This window comes from Dendropsophus ebraccatus, chromosome 7 (assembly GCF_027789765.1).
Source record: "Dendropsophus ebraccatus isolate aDenEbr1 chromosome 7, aDenEbr1.pat, whole genome shotgun sequence".
Taxonomy (NCBI): Eukaryota; Metazoa; Chordata; class Amphibia; order Anura; family Hylidae; genus Dendropsophus; species Dendropsophus ebraccatus.
Window position 1 is genome coordinate 118,900,403 of NC_091460.1, and position 20,746 is coordinate 118,921,148.

The 20,746-nt window shown below is 43.6% G+C and overlaps 2 protein-coding genes across 9 annotated transcripts in view; one reads left to right on the forward strand and one right to left on the reverse strand.

Annotated features, from left to right (window-relative positions):
• The window catches only part of LOC138797738 (albumin-like), a 467,413-nt gene that overhangs the window by 161,311 nt on the left and 285,356 nt on the right, over positions 1-20,746 (forward strand). The gene's annotated exons all lie outside the window — the stretch shown is intronic.
• FAM13A (family with sequence similarity 13 member A) overlaps positions 1-20,746 on the reverse strand; it is a 156,552-nt gene that overhangs the window by 37,692 nt on the left and 98,114 nt on the right. For all 6 annotated transcript variants that reach the window (XM_069978308.1, XM_069978311.1, XM_069978310.1 and 3 more), the window contains 5 exons: positions 20,637-20,678; positions 9,806-9,847; positions 6,692-6,874; positions 3,325-3,508; positions 338-414 (listed from right to left, as the gene is read on the reverse strand). In XM_069978308.1, the coding sequence (XP_069834409.1) occupies positions 338-414; positions 3,325-3,508; positions 6,692-6,874; positions 9,806-9,847; positions 20,637-20,678 (528 nt within the window). The remainder of the gene's footprint in view (positions 1-337; positions 415-3,324; positions 3,509-6,691; positions 6,875-9,805; positions 9,848-20,636; positions 20,679-20,746) is intronic.

Below are 20,746 nucleotides of genomic sequence, written 5' to 3' on the forward strand. Positions count from 1 at the left end.
GTACAGTTGTAGAATGGTGAATGCAGCTCTACATATTCAGTTTTCCTGACTATGTAGAGCCTCCTAAAAACTACCCATCTCACAGTATATGTATACCCCTATAGTAAAGAAAACCTCTCCTGCTCTGGACAGTTCCTGACATGGAGAGAGGTGCCAGCAGAGAGCACTGTGTCAGTCAGGAAAGAATACACCACTTCCTGCAGGACATACAGTAGCTGCTAAGTACTGGAAGACTGGAGATTTTTTTAAATAGAAGTAAATAACAAATGTATGTAACATTTTTGCGGAGTTCCCCTTTAAACATGCTCCACAATGCAACTATGTATGCTGTTCATACCTTCCCTCAGACAACACTTCCATGCCACTGAACTCTTGTCTGTCCACACTCCTGGAGGTGACAAAGTTTTCTGTATTCTGCAACGGAAATGAAGATAATAAATTTCACTTAAGTAACACATCTATGCTAAAGATATATGCAATATAAGCATCACAGATAATTCCTTATGTGCAGACAAGGGCATACGCAGGATTTTCTCAAGGTTTTTCTATTATTCCCAATAAGTAACTAGTAAGTTGCTGGAGGTCTGGCACCATCATCTTTATCAACGTCAAGTGCTCCCTCAGCAAGGCTACTCACCCAGTGACAAAACTTATTGGCTTCCAGCTAAGAAGGGTAAATTTACCCAGAAAGAGGGGAAGTTGTCCATACATTCAGGCATGTGCTTCAGAATATGTACTGACAGGCTGAAGCAGTCAGTCCTCCCCCCACCTGTCCGACTAGTACTGCTCCACCTGGAGTATGAACACTTGTCAGCTGCAGCACTGCAGAGCTAGCAGGACAGGATGGGGAAGCAAGCTGTTCCAGCCTGTACAATGGCTGCGATCATCAGTGCTTGCCATTAAAAAAAATAAGACTCCAGCCAGGACAGAAGCAAGCTGTCCCACCATTTATTATTACATTTCTCTGTTAAATCAGATAAGACTTTGTTTGCCTAAGAGGGTCCATGAAATGTGCCCTGGTGTACCTGGCCTGCACAAGTAGTGGGAATTCTTCTGCTCCCATACAGGTAAGGATCCAGGTGGTCGGGGCTGAACTACTGTTCACCAGGCCTGGACACACTAGGGAAGGTTCTGCGATAGAAGCCAAGGCAAGTATGTAAGGCTAGGTTCACACTGCGTTTTTGCAATCCGTTTTTTGCTAAAACGGATGAAGAAAAACGGATGCATTTGTGTTCATCCACTTTGATCTGTTTTTCCAATGACTTCCATCGTAAAAAAAAAAAAGGATCAAAACGGATCCAATTTTTTTGACAGACACAAAAACGTAGCTGACACTACTTTTGTGTCCGTTAAAAAAACAAATCCGTTTTAATCTGTTTTTTTTTTTTTTTATAAGGAAGTCAATAGAAAAACGGACCAAACGGATGCACACAAATGCATCCGTTTTTTGCAAAAAATGGATGGAAAAAACGGGTTTCAAAAACGCAGTGTGAACCTAGCCTAACAGTGATAGCCAGATACAGTTTAAGCTGAAGACCTGGAAAACGACTGATTATCGGCTGATCGCAACTTTAAAAATGTAGCCGCATGTTTTCCTGTGTAAACAGGGTATTTGCGGCCGAGAAAGACAAAGGGGAATGGACAACATATATATGTATATGTCCGTGATGTCAGTTTCCAGATGACAAGCAGCAGTCTATACTTACTAGCCACACTGCTTGTGATCCGGTATCTGGCTCTCTGGTCCTCATGCCAGCTGTCTGTCAACTCTGGCTGTCAATCATTCCAGAGAAGGCGGGGCCTGAAGTTATAGCAGTGTCCGGAGGACCGGAGAACCAGATGCCGGATCACAAGCATCGTGGTAGGTAAGTATAGATTGCTGCTTGTCATCTGGAAACTGACAGCACGGATATATACATATCCTAGATACATATATATCCTGTCAGTTTTCCTTTATCTTTCTAGGCCGCACAGACCCATGTTTACACAGAAAAACGTGCGGCTGATAAAGATGGATTTTTAAACAGGCTCAAAAGATGCGATCAGCTGATAATCGTTTTCCCAATCTTCAGCTGATCGCTGTCACTTTTACATGGGCCTATTATGGGCTGAAGTAATTATGGGGCCGAGGTTCGGGTTCGTATGAACCTGAACTATCGGCTTCTGATTCCCGCTGTCTGCCCGCTCCGTTGAGAGGGTGGATACAACCTGAGGACCGCCTGGAAAACTGGGATACAGCCTATGGCTATGGCTGTATCCCAGTTTTCTAGGCGGTCCTCAGGCTGTATCCACCCTCTCAACGGAGAGGGCAGACAGCGGGAATCAGAAGCCGAGAGTTTAGGTTCATACGAACCGGAACCTCCGCCGGTTCGTTCATCTCTAATAATCAGTCCAGTTATTCAGTTATTCCTGCATCCCCTGTATATTTTCTTCTTTCTATATTGATACATAAACTAGAACAGCAATCACGTCATGATAAAGGCTGCTGAAAAATCTTGTCTTGTTAGTTTATTGGTGATGCAGAACATCACATGGAAACAGTAAGTGTTCCACACCTACACACAGATCTGGTGAGAAATATACTGTCAGCACAACTATAGACGCTGCCCTATATACAATGAGCATCCAAATGTTATAACAGGCACGTGGCTGCTCTTTGTTTGCAAGTAGCTCGTGTACCACTGGCCTCGCCATATTGTAACAAAATCTTTAAAAATCTTGAATATTCTATTAAAAATTGCTCACTTGAAGATCAATACACTCAATACATCAATATCTGTGGCCAACCCCCCAAATATGAGCTTTTCATTACATAGTGTCGAGTGCCCCAGATACCCAAAAAAAGGTAGCATGGGGGCCCTTAAAAATGAGGCAACTACACCTGCAAGCCTCCACAGCTGCTGTTCCAACTGCTCCGAATCTCCGCGGCTTTACGCTTCCTTTGACCCGCCAAGCCTGCAGGAAATGCCTTCTCAGCCACTCGGAGGCAGGTCACAGATCTGGCTGGTGACATTTCCGCTGACATGTCAGAGGAAGTAGTGAGAACCTGGAGAAATCAGATCGGCAGCTATGGGGGAATCAGGCCAGGTGAGTATGCTTAGTTTTGGAGCCGCGTCATAAACAGGAGGAGGTTCCTCACCCTGCTTCAGGCAGGGGGGAATGGACCCGCGCCATGTGCAGGAATCGTGTCACAGTTCACAAAAAGCACAGCGCCAAGAACATCCCCGTGCCAGGACCGGTCTATTCATGGTAAAAACAGAAAAGGGATGTATTCGCTTAATAGTAATTCTTTTCACCAAACTAGTCTGACCATATTACACCTACCACGGTGCTGTCCTGATTGTCATTGAGCTCGGACAGCTTGCTGCTGGACTTCTGTCTCTTTGGTTTGCTTCTTTCATCTATGTATCCAGAACAATTCTCCTGGAGCTTCTCCACTTCCTGCATCAAACCACAATCATCCAGGCTTCCACACCCAGAGGGGATATTTTCTTTATTAATCATCTCCCTAAAAACACCATAAGGGAACAAAAGTAATTGATGAATGACTATAGAATATTACAGGGATTGGGGAGCAGTAACCTGAAAGCCGAAACCTTCTGCTCCCCGTCATGATTATGAAGTAAGACCTTCAGAGATGTGGAATCGCCAGAAGTGAGTGCCGGGGAGCAGAAGGCTTCAGCTGTCTTCTGCTTCTTGGACAAGGGATTATCCAGAAAAACACGGCCACTTTCTTCCAGAGACAGCACCACTCTTGTCTCTAGTTTGGGTGCAGGTTTTGCAACTAAGTTGCATTGAAGTGAATGGAGCTTAATTGCAAACCGCCCCTGAACTGGAGACAAGAGTGGTGCTGTCTCTGGAAGAAAGTGACCATGTTATTCTAACACTGGATAACCCATTTAAGAATAGTTTACATAAGGACCACTGAATTAAAAAAAAAATAAAGAAATCAGAAAACAACAAGCAAGAATCATGAGATGCAAGTACAGGGCCGCGATGAAACTGTTGTCCCCAATCATACAACATTGAAGTAGATCTCTTGCCCCCAGATCAGTGAGTGACGATCACATTGGATAGTTGAATTTTAACTGCCCAACCCTTTTGTTTTTGGCAAGATAAGCTGTTGCCAGAGCTGCCTGACCTTCCCTCTCTGCATTCACAACACATGAACGTTCGGCTGAGCTGAAGGCTGATGTGTATGGACAGATGGGGAGAGATAGATGTTGGCTATCAGCCCACATGTATTAAAGGTGTATGGCACCTTAGTTAAAAAAAAAAAAAAAAGCACCTGAGAGCTGCTAAATACTCTGGGAGGAGGAGGGGTGATTTTTCATCATTGCGACTGCGTGCAGACTGCACCACTTAGACCTGATGGGTAGGCATGGGGTGTGTGGCATAGAGTGCAGGAGAAGGCCTCGTACTCCACGCTAACAGGCGTACGCCAGAGTTATTGAGAGGCCTAAGTCTCCTAATAAATCTGGTGTAGGCAGGGATTAAGTTAAAATCAGGAAACAAAGACGCCAGCCTTGATAAATTCCCCCCTTACCTCAGCTTACTTTGGGAAAGAATTGTCTAGGAGTATCCCTGATTTAAAGGGAAACTTTGGAGAAGAATCAACTGGTATCAGAATATAAAAATCTCTTCTATTACTTATCAGCTGCTGTATGTTGTGCAGGAAGTGGAGTATTCTTTCTAGTCAGACATAGTGCTCCCTGCTGCCACCTCTGTCCTGGAGAGGTTCTTCCCCCCCCTCAATATTTATTTATTGAAAATTTTAAAATGTTTACAACAAAACAATAAGGAATAAAAAGGGAACAGGGGGTACACAGACCAATCCCAAATACAGCCTGTAAACTAAGAGCACGGTAAAGGTGTGAATTACAATTCACCAGTAATCTTAACTAAAGGAATAGATAATGTAGGGAGAGTCTTGGGAAGAGAAGAAAAAAGGGGGAGGGATGTTAACAAAAACTAGGGGAGGGAATATAGGGATACAAGAAGGGAGGAGGGAAGGCCTTACATCTCACCACATTAAGTATTCGGCATAAAAGACGATTACAAAGAGGTTTTCTATGGGGATTTGCTACTACTCTGGACAATTCCTGACATGGACAGAGGTGGCAGCAGAGAGCACTGTGTCAGACTGGGAAAAAAACATCACTTCCTGCAGGACATACAGCAGCTGATAAGTACTAGAAGACTTGAGATTTTTAAAAAGAAGTAAATTACAAATCTTTATAACTTTCTGGTACCAGTAGATTTGAAAAAAAAAAAAAAGCAGGAGTTTCCCTTTAACATAGTAAATAATTCTTGAAGGTCAAGTAGTTGTATTTGTAGGGAACACCATATTCCTGTATTGAGAGTACTGAAAAGAATAAATTTTAGGTTACAATCCTATACAACGCCACCAATTCATCCTACGTTTAGACAAGAACAAATGTCTATTATTTAGCCGTAAAGATTATGAGAGAACACAAGAGACGGATGAGGGCAGGCATGGCTGGGATACAGAAAGTGCCCATTATGGAGATCTCATAACAGGTGATTTCAGATGGCAAACTACAGTGAGCAGGCCCAAACATTTCTAAGTGCTCTCAGAGGATACAATACAATATCATTAAATACTGTTTTTACTCTTTCCACTAAAGACTAAATCACATAGGAAAAATATATGAATTATTCACTAAATTACCTTAACATAGTACTGTGGGAACCTGCTAGGGGGTGCTATGTCATTCCTGTGGGCAAGATGGTGACAGGGTGCGCTGTGTCGTCTATGGCTGTGGATGCGGTGCTCTCCAGCTGTTGCGAAACTACAACTCCCATCATGCATGGACAGCCAAAGCTTTAGCTTTGGCTGACCAGGCATGATGGGAGTTGTAGTTTTGCAACAGCTGGACAGCACAGCATCCACAGCCATAGACGGTTAGAAGGTTCCCTACCCCTGAACTAGATCAATGGTTGGTGATCACTTATATCTACTAAGTGTTAACCAAGTAACATTTGCTTTTACGCTTTCAGCTACTGCTAAAAATAATTTGTGTGCCATCAACTTTGATCAAGGACAAACAAGAAATCTATTGTTGTTTCTGGGTATTTATACTAAACAATAAAACAGTCATAACAACTGTCATTGTTACCGTTAACACATCATAACATAATCATTTGGTTTCAGAAAGTGATATGTTTGTAATTTTCTTCTGTTAAAAAAAAATAAAAAATATCTCCAATCCTCCAGTATCAGCTGCTGTATGTCCTGCAGGAAGTGGTGTATTTTTTCCAGCCTGACACAGTGCTCTCTGCTGACACCTCTGTCTAAGACCGAAACTGTCCAGAGCAGGAGAGGTTTTTTTTATGGTGATTTGCTGCTGTTCTGGGAAGTTCCTGTCATGGACAGAGGTGGCAGCAGAGAGCACTGTGTCAGAATGGAAAGAATACACCACTTCCTGCAGGACATACAGCAGCTGATAAGTACCAGAAGACTGGAGATTTTTAAATAGAAGTAAGTTACAAATATATTATATATATCTTTCTGAGTTGATTAAAAATAAACTGGAGTACCCCCTTTAAGAACAATATCAATACATATACGTATACATTTAAAAATGATGGTGAATGCAATGGCTGCTTTTTCCCAGAGGAAGTAAGCTGTAAATAAAACTCTTGGTATGATATACAAGCGGATGCTTACATGTCTCTGGGCTTTTTCCTACTCTCATCCTGCTCCTTCAAATGTCTCCTCCTCTGTCTTGCAGACAAGCTTGTGGAAGGGGAGGATGTTCCAGACTCGGATTCCTCTGAACTTTGACTTCCAGGGCCAAGTACGTCAAAGAGATGCTGCTCCACGGCAGTCCTGATTGTTCTCTCCAAGAGTCTGTGAAGAAGAGCAGAAAAAATACAGAAGGAGGAAACCTACAGCTAAGGGCCCTACTACACGAGACTATTATCGTTCGAAAAATCATTATATCGTGTAATTGCAGGCAAGGATCGAAAAATCATTCGTATGTCGTTGATCGTTGATTTAGATCTGAACCTAAAATTATCGTTAATCGTTCACTGTAATTCCACATTGCCTGTTGTTTTCCTAAGATCTGAAGGAATAAACGATCGCAATAACGATCGTAATAACGATTGTATCTAACGACCATCGCTCTGTGTAATATGGTGAACGATTTCAGGTTAGTGATAAACAATCTTGTTTGCGATCGTTTATAGTTAGTCGATAATCGTTAAAAATCGCTCCATGTAATAGGACCCCAAGGGGCCTATTCCACAGAGTGATAATCGGCCGCATCGGCCTGATTCGACCGATTATCGCTCGATGGAATAGAGAGAACGATCAGCCGTTGATCGTGTCATTGGCTGATTGTTTATTTAGGGCCAAACCTAAAATCATCGGTCACCCACCGCATTGCTGCGTGGAATAGTGGTGCGCGGCGGGCGACCGACAATTTGAGAAGCAGCATACATTACCTAGCAGGGCTTCTCCTCCGCTCAGTCTTCGTCCCCGGGTCCCGTGGCGCAGCATCAGCTTCGCTGCGGCCTGACTGAGCTGTCAGACCGCTCAGCCAATCACTGTCCGGGACCGCCGCGGCCAGTGATTGGCTGAGCGGTCTGACAGCTCAGTCAGGCCGCTCCGGAGTTGATGCTGCAAGCGAGACCGGGAGGAAGACGGAGCGGAGGAAAAGCCCTGTATGTATTGTATGTAATGTATGCTGCAAGGACATCGGTAACGATGTCCCTGCAGCCCTCGCTAACGATTGTCAGGCCGTGGAAAAGGCCCAGTAAACGAGTGCCGCTCTAGCAGATCGGCGCTCGTTTACATCGTTGATCGGGCCCTGCTCGACCCTAAGGTTTTCTGTAGTACACAACACGGTATTGTCCCGTGGCTGTATCCAAGGAACATTATCTAAGGAGGTATGCCAGTTATGTGGACACCGGGATTCTGCCAAATGCAGAGATTAGGTGGGCCGCCAAAATAGAGAGCCTAACCCTAAAGAACTAATATTATTGGGGGCTATTATCTACAAGAGGGTCTTGCAGAGTGAAAAGATAATTGAAGCTTAAAGGGCCCCAGTCATGATTCTCCGTCACCTGATCGGTATGATTGCATGGATAGGACCACACCAAGTCTGTCCTGTGCACGAGCTCTATTAGATTAGGAGCAACTGCACGCCAATGGGGTGAGGGAACGTCATGACCTGTAGCTTTTGAGCTGGACATCAAATAGCCAAACACTCTTTTAGCCTAAAGCCATCCCTCCCGATTTCTTGGCTGAAACTAAGCGACCATTGCCAAAGCGACTTATTTCTTCTAAGATGAGGATGATTGGGCATATAGACATCCAAGTCAGGATGTTACCATACTCATTAGATGGTCAACAGGTCCCGCCAAGAGCAGCAGGGTTAGCCAACAATGATCCAGTTTGTGTGACTAGACTTAGACTATGGCCATTTTCTAACTTTTTAGGTAACACTACAAGCACACTAATAAAAGATAAGTAAATGGTCAGACAGTGAGGAATATTACACACATTGGGGGAGATTTATCCAACATGGTGTAAAGTGAAACTGGCTCAGTTGCCCCTAGCAACCAATCAGATTCCACATTTCATTTTTCAAAGAGTCTGTGAGGAATGGAAAGTGGAATCTGATTGGTTGCTGGGGGCAACTGGGCCAGTTTCACTTTACACCATGGTAGATAAATATCCCCCAATATATATATATATATATATATATATATATATATATATATATATATATATATATATATATATTATATTATATTATATATAGAGAAAAAGTCCAGAAAAATATCCAGAAAAAGTCAGGGGTTCCTCTTATAAGGCGGGTGCCAAAAAAATTCACAATTGGCCTGGAGTATCTGGAGTCACCGCATACGTCCGCATCCCCACCATATGCGGTGACTGTATAAAGGGCAGAGCAAGCTGCAGGCGTCCGGGATATGGAAAAAAAAGAGACACGGTAGAGTGGCGCTGTGCCCAGACAAAAACACCAGTTTCACCCGTCTAACACAGGCTCGTATCCTACCGGTACTACTGTACCTCCTTCTCTGCCTCTCAGATCTCGCTGCTGTTTTTTATACATTTTTATTTGGTGTGCATTGGAGAAGGGGTAGTCTTATACACTGAGTATACCCCAAACTCTATATTTTAACTGGAAAAGTTAGGGGTCTCCTTATACGCCGGAAAATATGGGCGTGTGTATGTGTGTGTGTGTATATATATATATATATATATATATATATATATATATATATATATATATATATATACACACACACACACACACACATATACATACACACATATACACACACACATTATATACATTATACACACATAGAGAGTGATTACACTGGATATCTCATCAGGCTCATAGAAGTGCACATGAATGCCATTAGGAAATGTCATTAAGAGGGCTGGGTCCACACTGCGCTTCTGAGTACATTTCACTGTCTCCATTTCAATCTTTTTTTTATACACAAATGTGGTTACTTTAAGTCAATGGAGTACAATTCTTTTTTTTAAGCAAGCCAATGGAAAAACAATCATTTTTTTCCCTTTTCAACAGTATAAAACTATATAGTATATAAATAAATGTACACATAAGCGCAGTGTAAACAGTACAAAAATAAATAATATTCTAATATACAAAAGGTGCACTGCTGGAAGTATGGTGGCGCACAGTAAATGCACAGAGAACACAGCTACAGAGAGAGGCGCTGCCCCTGCCATCACGCTAAGCTTCTATCACACAGACAGACACAGATCTTTGTGACTTACTCTCTACCAGCAGGGACGGTGCTGACTTGGGCCACGTGACCGCTGCAGAAAGAAGACAAGAAGAATAAAGTTGCATTAAGTGAGGCAGCTCTGTCAGAACGGCGGGTAAATAGGAAGGAGTCTTGTTTGCTTCCCCTGTTCCAGGAGGTTTGCATCATCTCCAAAAGTGGATTAAAACGTGATCCTCTGTGAGGACCTAATCCCCGGCACACACGCACCATGCAAACTGCTTTTATATTGAAGTCATCCCCATGTTAGCATAATGAGATTGACTGCAGGGTAGTGAATGCGCTTGTCATTTCAAAAGAATGTATCAGTGCTTGTTTATAACATGGTCACTGGCACAATGGGCCTTTCTACCGGGATACTGAGGGGTCATGTCTATGGGTTACCACAAATGTATATAAGACACAGCTTCAAATCAACAAATTATATTTTATATATATATATATATATATATATATATATATATATATATATATATAGTTTTGTTTGTATGCTACATTAGATCCCATAGAAAGAATTTGCATGTTGCGAAAAACATGTTAAAGCAAATCTAACGTCTCATTCCTCATTACTGAATCTCATTACTGAATCAAAGAAATAGGATATTCATCTTGTATCAAGGCAAAACTATAAAAGGTTTTGTTACATAAGACCGCAAATGCAAAGCTGACAACAACACATGGGGTTAGCTGCGTTCCTAAACAAGTCGAATCTCGGGGGGAGAGCGGCGTCCGATCTCTGGGGATATTTTAAGAGTTACGCAGATCCCAATGGAACTTTGAAGCTATTATTAAAGATGAGCTTAAAATGACCATATACTAAAGAAGTGTACAAGTCAGACTTACCGGACCCTGATCGTCCCACATAATACACCCAATAATGCAGGCAGCAGCTATAGGGAACAATTCTATTACCTTAAAAATGCATTGAGTTAATAATTTACTGCACACGTAACTATTAGAGATGAGCAAACTTGCCGGATTTCTGGTTCGTATGAACCAGAAATCTCGGCGTCTGATTCCCGCTGTCTGCTTGCTCCATGCAGCGGGTGGATACAGCGTAAGGAACGCCTAGAAAACTGGGATACAGCCATTGGCATTGGCAGTATCCCAGTTTTCTAGGCGTTCCTTACGCTGGATCCACCCGCTGCACAGAGCGAGCAGACAGCGGGAATCAGACGCCGAGATTTCTGGTTCATTCGAACCAGAAATCCGGCATGTTCGCTCATCTCTAGTAACTATATACCGTAAGCCGTAATGCAGGCGACGCTGCAGCTTCCAATAGGACATGCTTCAAGCACTGCTATAAGGGTAAATGCAGACTGAGGAATTCTCATGGACAACTTGCCACGGATTCCGCCACTCACCCTCGCGTGACTCACCGCCCGTGCCATAGACTCCATTCTATGCTCAGACAGATTCCGCCGTCCGCCTAAAGAATTGACACGTCAATTCTTTGGGCGGACAGCAGAATCCACCTGAGCATAGAATGGAGCCTATGGGACGGGCAGAGAGTCAAGCGGGAGTGGGCTAACTTAATGTGGCCTATTTTTAAAGGGGTACTCCAATGAATTTTCTTTCAAATCAACTGGTTTCAGAAAGTTAAACAGTGGTGCAATTTAAAAATCTCTAGTCCTCCAATACTTATCAGCTGCTGAATGACCTGCAGGAAGTGGTGAATTCTCTCCAGTCTGACACAGTGCTCTCTGCTGCCACCTCTGTCTGCGACAGGAACTGTCCAGAGTAGTAGCAAATCTCCATAGAAAATGTCTCCTGCTTTGGACAGTTCCTGACATGGACAGAGGTGGCAGCAGAGAGCACTGTGTCAGACTGGAAAGAATACACCACTCTCCACAGTACTGGAAGACCAGCTTTTAGATAGATTTAAATTACAAATTTATATAAAAAAGAAAAACTTTCTGAAACCAATTCATTAAAAATAAAATTTCGCCAGAGTTCCCCTTTATCTGTCACTTGAGATAGGGATACCCCTTTAATATACATAGTAGGTAATACTGACCACTTAAAGGGTTTATTCAGTGCTACAAAAACATGGCCACTTTTCCCCCTCTCTTGTCTCCAGATTGGGTGTGGTTTCAGACTCAGTTCTATTGAAGTAAATGGAGCCTAATTGCAAACTGCACCTGAACTGGAGACAAGAGAGGGGGAAAAGTGGCCATGTTTTTGTAGTGCTGGATAACCCCTTTAATACATATAATGGCATACAAGATATTTGTAACAGACTGCTTGCACTTTTGTGCACGTGGAGGGGAAAAAAAACAAAGAGTGATTGTAATTCAGGTAATCTTATTAATGGTTTAATTTTGCCACAATAAATAAGGGGATTTACTTTTGGGTTCATGAGATGTTTGTAGTGCTGGCACAAGAACTAGAAATAGTTGATGAGTGACAACATTCATTCTACATAAAGGACATATTGTTGTGTTGCATTTACATTGGATGCTACATAAAACACTGTGTTCAGTGACCTACTCTTAGGACTTATTCCCATGTTCCGTGACTACGGTCCGTGCACAAAAAAAAAAAATCATGGACCTCCCGGCATCATGTATCACTATGATACCAAAAGCTCTGAATCAGTTTAAATCTTGGCTCTGTTGACACAGCCAATGTGACTCAGTACATAAAAGATTTGAACAGATTCGGAGCTCCCGGCATCATATTGATACATGATGCCGGAGCTTCGTTCTGTTGCACACAGTCTGTATATATGAGCAGTGCGTGAAACTTGAAAATAAGGCCTTAAAGCAGGGGTGGGGAACCTTTTCCATGTCGAGGGCCGGACGGGCATTTATAAAATCATTCGAGGGCCGCATACCGTGCGCGGCAGTTAGTAGCGGGGGTTTGCAGCACCCAGGGCAAGGCAAAGTATTGTTCGCCTAGTGCCCCTGCTATTGTAGTTAACCCCTAGCCATGTCCCTGGTAGTCTAGTTAACCCCCCCAGCCATGTCCCTGGTAGCCTAGTTAACCCCCATCAGGCATGTCCCTGGTAGCCTAGTTAACCCCCATCAGTCATGTCCCTGGTGGACTAGTTAACCCCCATCAGTCATGTCCCTGGTAGCCTAGTTAACCCGCATCAGTCTTGTCCCTGGTGGACTAGTTAACCCCCATCAGGCATGTCCCTGGTAGCCTAGTTAACCCCCATCAGTCTTGTCCCTGGTAGCCTAGTTACCCCCCATCAGGCATGTCCCTGGTAGCCTAGTTAAACCCCATCAGGCATGTCCCTGGTGGCCTAGTTAACCCCCTTCAGGCATGTCCCTGGTAGCCTAATTAACCCCCATTAGTCATGTCCCTGGTGGCCTAGTTAACCCCCAACAGTCATGTCCCTGGTGGCCTAGCTAACCCCCATCAGGCCTGTCCCTGGTGGACCAGTTAACCCCCATCAGGCATGTCCCTGGTAGCCTAGTTAACCCACATCAGTCATGTCCCTGGTAGCCTAGTTAACCCACATCAGTCATGTCCCTGGTAGCCTAGTTAATCCCTCAGTCATGTCCCTGGTAGCCTAGTTAACCCCCCATCAGGCATGTCCCTGGTAGCCTAGTTAACCCCCCATCAGGCCTGTCCCTGGTGGCCTAGTTAACCCCCATTAGTCATGTCCCTGGTGGCCTAGTTAACCCCCAACAGTCATGTCCCTGGTGGCCTAGTTAACCCCCAACAGTCATGTCCCTGGTGGCCTAGTTAACCCCCAACAGTCATGTCCCTGGTAGCCTAGTTAACCCCCAACAGTCATGTCCCTGGTAGCCTAGTTAACCCCCAACAGTCATGTCCCTGGTGGACCAGTTAACCCCCAACAGTCATATGCCTGGTGGACCAGTTAACCCCCAACAGTCTTGTCCCTGGTAGCCTAGTTATCCCCCCCCCCCCATCAGTCATGTCCCTGGTGGCCTAGTTATCCCCCCCCCCATCAGTCATGTCCCTGGTAGCCTATTTAACCCCCAAATAAAAAAAAATAAACATCCCTCTCACCTTTCCTCCGCTCCCACGCTGCCCAGGTCCTCTTCTCTCCCAGGTCCTCTGTGCCGGTCTTCTCCTGCAGGCGGCGCGCGATGAAATGACGTCATCGCGCGCGGCCCGCAGGAGACTGAAGACACGCGCCGCTTTGGAGGAGGAAGGAGCCAACACAGACAGCACGGCAGCTGTCACAGAGGATGCTGTGTGCGCCGGCTCCTTCCTCCACCAAAGCAGCGCGTGTCACAGGGGAGCCGCGGGCCGCGGGCCGCATCGGGAGGTCTCAGGGGCCGGATGCGGCCCGCGGGCCGGAGGTTCCCCACCCCTGCCTTAAAGGGTATCTGTCACTGTTTTATAGTTTAACAAAATGTTGTCTTGTGAATACTGAGATGAAGTATGTTTTTGAATACTTTACAACTAGAGATGAGCGAACCTCGAGCATGCTCGAGTCCATCCGAACCCGAATGTTCGGTATTTGATTAGCGGTGGCTGCTGAACTTGGATTAAGCTCTAAGGTTGTCTGGAAAACATGGATACAGCCAATGACTATATCCATGATTTCCACATAGCCTTAGGGCTTTATCCAAGTTCAGCAGCCACCGCTAATCAAATGCCGAAAGTGCGGGTTCGGATGGACTCGAGCATGCTCCAGGTTCGCTCATCTCTAATTACAACAAATTTCACAGTTTTTTTTTCACAAGTTTTATGTTGAGGATAAGCCTAAAACTAACCAGACATTAGAAATCAATGGCCATGACAACTATTACCTCCAACTCCCCCTAGGACCTGACAGGTGCAAATCCAAGCAAGCTAGCCATACACATTAATGTGGCTGAACCCAGTTATTTCATTGGGGTCAGCCGATGATTTTATGCATATGGCGGTCTGAGATTACTGGTAATAATAACCTATAAGAAGTTAAATATTTCCCAAAGTGGTATTCGTGTCAGGACCAAATGGTCATTACCGCTAATGGGGAACATTAATTCCCATGTAGAGCCCCATTCATGATTAATAATTCACTATTAAGAATGCTACTGTATATATGGCCTCACGGAACACTATAGAACTCACTAGCCATGTGTAACTCCTCCGTCCTCTCATGACCCCCCCCCCCCCCCCCCCCTGCTACAAGGATTTCCAAACTTGTTTGGTTTAGCAGATTACTAGAGTAGGCCTTCCATTTCGTATCTTCTTATACAATCAGTTTTCAATGGGCCTGCCCAATCATTACAATGACAACTGACATGGTAGAAGTTTAACTGTCATTGCAAATATGTTTTGTTTTGTTTTTTTTTAACAGTGAGAATTTTTGTATTTTTGTGATATTTTATTATCCTATTCTGAGCACAGGGATGCAATGTTCCTTACTTTACCCAATGCGCTCTCTTGTTCTCAATAGCTGTACTGGATGCCATACCCGATGCTTGACACAGAGATCATCAGGTACTGGATGGCTACGGCTAAGGGTCTTTTTACATTATGCTTTGCAAACAATGGCCGATCAGTGAGATTTGCGCTCATTTGCACTGCCTTTACATACCACAAGAAATTGAGGGGCTGGGCAGCACTAACAATGCTTGTCAGTTTCCAGATCGCACAGCATTACATACTTACCTAGTGCGCTGCTGCTGTAATCTGGCATCCTGTTCGCCCGCTCTCGTATCCAGCTGCTGTATCTTCTGGCCAACCAGCCTCCTCTAGTTGACAATTATTCTGGAGAAGGCGGGGCCTGAAGATAGAGCAGGTGGATGGGAGAGCTGGAAAACAGGATGCCTGATCATAGCAGCAGCCCAGTAGGGAAGTATGCACTACTGTGTGATCTGGAAACTGACAGCATGGATATAGGCATGTTCTTGCTGTCAGTTTGCCTTTGTCGTCATCGGCTCCACATCCCTTGCTTACACAGGAAGATGTGTGGCATGATGAATTTTAACGCCAGCGCTAAAGACGTAATCAAGTGAGGATCTGGAGTTTCCCACTCATCGGCCGATCGATCACTTTTACACAGGTTGATTATCGGCCGACTGAAAGCACTGGGAACAGCCAAGCACAATGCAGGTGTGGCTCTGCTATCTTGAACACGGGCAGTAGCAGGGCATGTCAGGGCACTCTTCTAATTTCTCTAAAGCTGCCTGTATAGAATCTTAAGGGTGGTATACAATGCCTCTGGACTCGTCCTCCACACAACAGCACAAACACAAGGCCTAAGGCAGAACCACACCTGCAATTGTGCTCAGGATAAAGACAAGCATGGGTATGCTCACAACACACTAATTATGAGCAGTAAAAAAAAAAAAAAATCTATACTTTAAATGACATGCCTACATTACACGCAGACCATACAGCAGACGCGAAAGGAGATTGATCAGCTATGTTCACTACCTGACTAATGAGAATAATCGTACAGAACAGTATAAATTTGGATTCCTTATTATTTACCAGAAAGGATCCCGCTGACCTATTAATGTTACCACTGCATATTCATGTTTTCAAAGCTTATCTTTAATACAAGGCTTTACACAAATCCCAGCAGAACGATGGAGATAGATGGGAGCCAGATGATGTAAGGCGATCATTAACCAGCGGCCAGTGTGAAGTAGCTGCCCGTGATAAGACTGGGAACAAGCCGCGCTCTATAAACCTGGCCGGCAGCACTCTGGAAACACCCGAAAAAAAGTTTTCTTCTTCCCCCCTCAACAGAAAGCAAATATAAACCACGGTTCAACATAACAAATGGGCAAAAGGTCATACATCCTGCTGCACGACTGACAAGCGCATTAATAAAAGAGGTGAATGGGGATTCTGTAGTTTGCCCAGTGGTGGGCAGCTGCTCCCGGCAGGTCTCCACACTAGCGGCCTATGGTATTTATCATACACTGGGATAAAACTAGACACTTGTAGCCCACAGCTGATGTAATAAGAGCCTATAGTTCTCTATACAGAATGTGTGTTTTCTGGCGAGTTTTAAAAACCATATTTAATAATAAAATCTGTTATTTGTAGACTGCTTTTTTTTTTTTTTTTTTTTTTTTTTTTTTTACAAGTTAGTTCATCCTGTGCTTCTTAGACACTTAGAGAGGTAATATCGTGATTTGGTTTTCTTTTAAAATCCAACTGGTGTCAGAAAGTTACAGATTTGTAATTTACTTCTATTTAAGGCTGCGTTCACACTACGTATATTTCAGTCAGTATTGTGATCCTCATATTGCAACCAAAACCAGGAGTGGATTAAAAACACAGAAAGGATCTGTTCACACAATGTTGAAATTGAGTGGATGGCCGCCATATAACAGTAAATAACGGCCATTATTTCAATATAACAGCCATTGTTTTAAAATAACAGCAAATATTTGCCATTAAATGGCGGCCATCCACTCAATTTCAACATTGTGTGAACAGAGCCTTTCTGTGTTTTTAATCCACTCCTGGTTTTGGTTGCAATATGAAGACCACAATACTGACTGAAATATACGTAGTGTGAACCCAGCCTAAAAGGGGAACTATCAGCAGGTTAGACAAATCTAACCTTATAGCATCGGGGACCCTGAGGAGAAAGTTATGTGTCTTACCTTCCTCCTCGGCGCCGGGTCCAGCACTGTTAGTCGCTCCAGTGCACTGTTAGGAGCACTGCTGCAACATCCGGCCTGCCAGCCCTGCTGATTACATTAGAAGGAGGGGGTCGGTGACGCGGCAGTGCTCCTAACAGTGTACCAGAGCAAAGATTACTCCAACTAACAGCACGGGACTGGCGCAGAGAAGGAAGGTAACACACATAACTTCCTCCTCAGAGTGCTGGATGCTATAAGTGGTCTAACCTGCTGACAGTTCCCCTTTAAAAATGTCAAGTCTTCCAGTACTTATCAGCTGCTGTATGTCTTGCAGCAAGTGCATTTTTTCCAGTCTGACAGTGCTCTCTGCTGACATTTCTGTCCGTGACAGGAACGGTCCAGGGCAGGAGAGGTTTTATGAGGATTTGCTACTGAACTCACGGACAGATGTGTCAGCAGTGAGCACTGTTTAAGAATGGAGATATACACTACTTCCTGCAGGACATACTGCAGCCGATAAGTACTGAATGACTGGAGATTCTTAAATATAAGTAAATATATATAACTTCCTGACACCAACAGATTTGAAAGAAAAAGAGAGTACCCCTTTAAGTTGAATGCCTAGGACATAGTAAGATCAATTATCACCGGCAGATGTGTAACATATGTACGTGTGAAGGTAATTTGTCACTCTCAATATCAAACCCTATCCTAAGTCAATGACCATAACCAACAGTTTCTATATACATACTCCGCCAATTGTAGAATTTGTGTACTGTATCAGACAAATGGATCTGAATAATTTATAAAATGAACGCTCCACTCCCAATTTTATGCACTAAAGTTCCATTTACTAGCAGACAAGTTACGTGCCAGAAACCACACGTACTATAGTCTACATGGAGCAAGAATCACTAACGCTAATCACTTTACGACTATATTGCCTGCCGATAGCACATACAGAGTGTGACAATGTGTACAAGGCAGGCACACCTGTTACTGGGCACTATTTAGGAGAGCGGCAAGGTGCCTGGGACTGTCATCCTTTTGGAATGTCATCTACCGAGGAGAGGATCCTGTTTCTGGGAACCTATGACAACTTCAGGGAATGTGGTTACATAAAGGACTGATGATAACATTTATATGCAGTTATAAAGGGAGGCATCTTATGACATCAGGCCGCTCGCTGGGCACAGATCTTATGTCTCATACTTAAGCAGCCGCAATGCTGAACGGTCACACCCACATACACTAAATCAGCCCTCCGAATAGCTACACTAATGCCTGGGGAGATTTATCAAACATGCTGTAAAGTGAAACTGGCTCAGTTGCCCCTAGCAACCAATCAGATTCCAACTTTCATTTTCCAAAGAGTCTGTGAGGTATGAAAGGTGGAATCTGATTGGTTGCTAGGGGCAACTGAGCCAGTTTCACTTTACACCATGTGTGAAAAATCTCCTCCCATATCTACATATTCATATCCACAGTGATATCTATGGGGCCAGGAGGGATCCCTAACTGTACCTCTAACTCTACATATAACACTCCTATAACTTACAAGTCAAGGTGGCTGGGAAGCTTGTCCTGTGACAGTCCCCTCTCAGCTCTACTAAACCAGTTACAAAGAAGCGAACAGAACACGGCGCACCACAACACAACAATGCACAAGTCATCTTGGTCTTACAGAGTCTTAAAGTGAAACTTAAAGTTAAAAGCTGCTCACAAGTAGTCATCTGGGCGGTGACTTAAAGTGAATGTACCAGTTCAGTCCACATATTAGGCTTCTCATACGACCTTATGGGTGCCACTGCGCTGATTCTGCTGGTGTGGTCCTTTTTTTCAATCCCCTGCCAGATTCCCATGATCTGTGCAGTTTAATTATGCAAATGAATTCGCTTGATGCACTGGAGGCGGACCCCGTGCTCCTAGCGCATGGATACGCAACCTTTTTTGTATATTTAGAAAAAGGCGCAGATCGCGGAAACCAGGTGGCGGTTTAAAAAAAGGACCACATCAGCAGAATCGGCACAGCGGCACCCATAAAGTCGAATGAAAAGCCTAATATGTGGAATAAACTGGTACGTTCACTTTAAAGTCCTGCTTAGCGTAGTTAGCGCTGAGTTCACATGACATCAGTATGTCATTTTAAAGTGGGTATGACAAGAGCCAGGACAACATGACTATTCACGGCTCCTGCAGTGCCCAGATGGTAACATGTTCACAGTGAGATAATATCCTGATGCCTGATAATAACGGTGGTTAACCCTAAAAACGCATAACATTACAATAAGGAATACATCTGGTTGGTAATACCAGGAATCTCTACCTCTTGATTGAAGTGGAATGACTGTGCCCGAGCTTAGAGGTTTGAGCACCAAGGAATACACCATTGTTGCAAGGTTATCTGTCTAAATAAAATTTGAAGGATTCCCCTATATTCACATGTGTTTCTCCCAAGTAGTCCAGTCTGCTCCTATACTTAAACTGGCACTGTCATTGCTAATAAATAATGTTAAATTTAACAGGTGAGGTGGTATACTACGTATTTACAAATTTTTGTGCCCTTTTTCTATATGAAATACAATCCTTTAAAATTGCCCACTAGGTGTCTCACTTACTGGAAACTGCAGTAAGGCCATTTGGTCTTTAGTAACAGCAAAAAAAAAAAAACCAAATGCAGGAAGAGATGTCAGTTGTCCCTCTGCTCTGCACAGATTGGCCCAGAGAAGATGAATGCTGATTGGCCAGCAGCCCTTCTAGTCTTTATACACTTCTGCAACTATGTAAACTAATGGTGTGTTTATACAAAGATTTATCTGACAGATATGAAAGTCAGGAAGAGACTATAAAGAGAGAACAGGTTATAAAGGAAAGACTAAGATTTCTCCTTATTTAAAACCCATTCCTGGCTTTGGCTTCAAAAATCTGATAAATCTGATACATTTTTCTGAAAAAAAAAAAAAAGTCAGATAAATCTGTCTGTGTAAACGCAAAATAACTCCACAGCTATGTAAACTAACTCCACCAAGTGAAATCAAAATCCACAACATACATAAGGCAAGCATTCACTATTGGAGATGAGCGACCCCCTCCCCCCTTTTTTTTTTTCAATATGTCATGACAGGTACACTTTAAAGCATGTGCATAAATAGATGGCTTCCAATGAGACTATGCCTAGTGAGACTGGAAAATTAACTCAGATTAAATGTGCCCCTATATAAACAAAGGCAAATGGAAAAATATTTGGGCGAAAAGGTATATAATTTTTTTTTATAAAATAGTGGGAAAAAAAAATAACAATCCTACCTCATAAAGAAAGGAGACATGGGCCGGTCATCTTCCTGAGAGCTGTAGAAAAAAAAAAAAGAAAAATAGAAGTAAATAAAGGAATTAACATACATCACATAAATCTATAC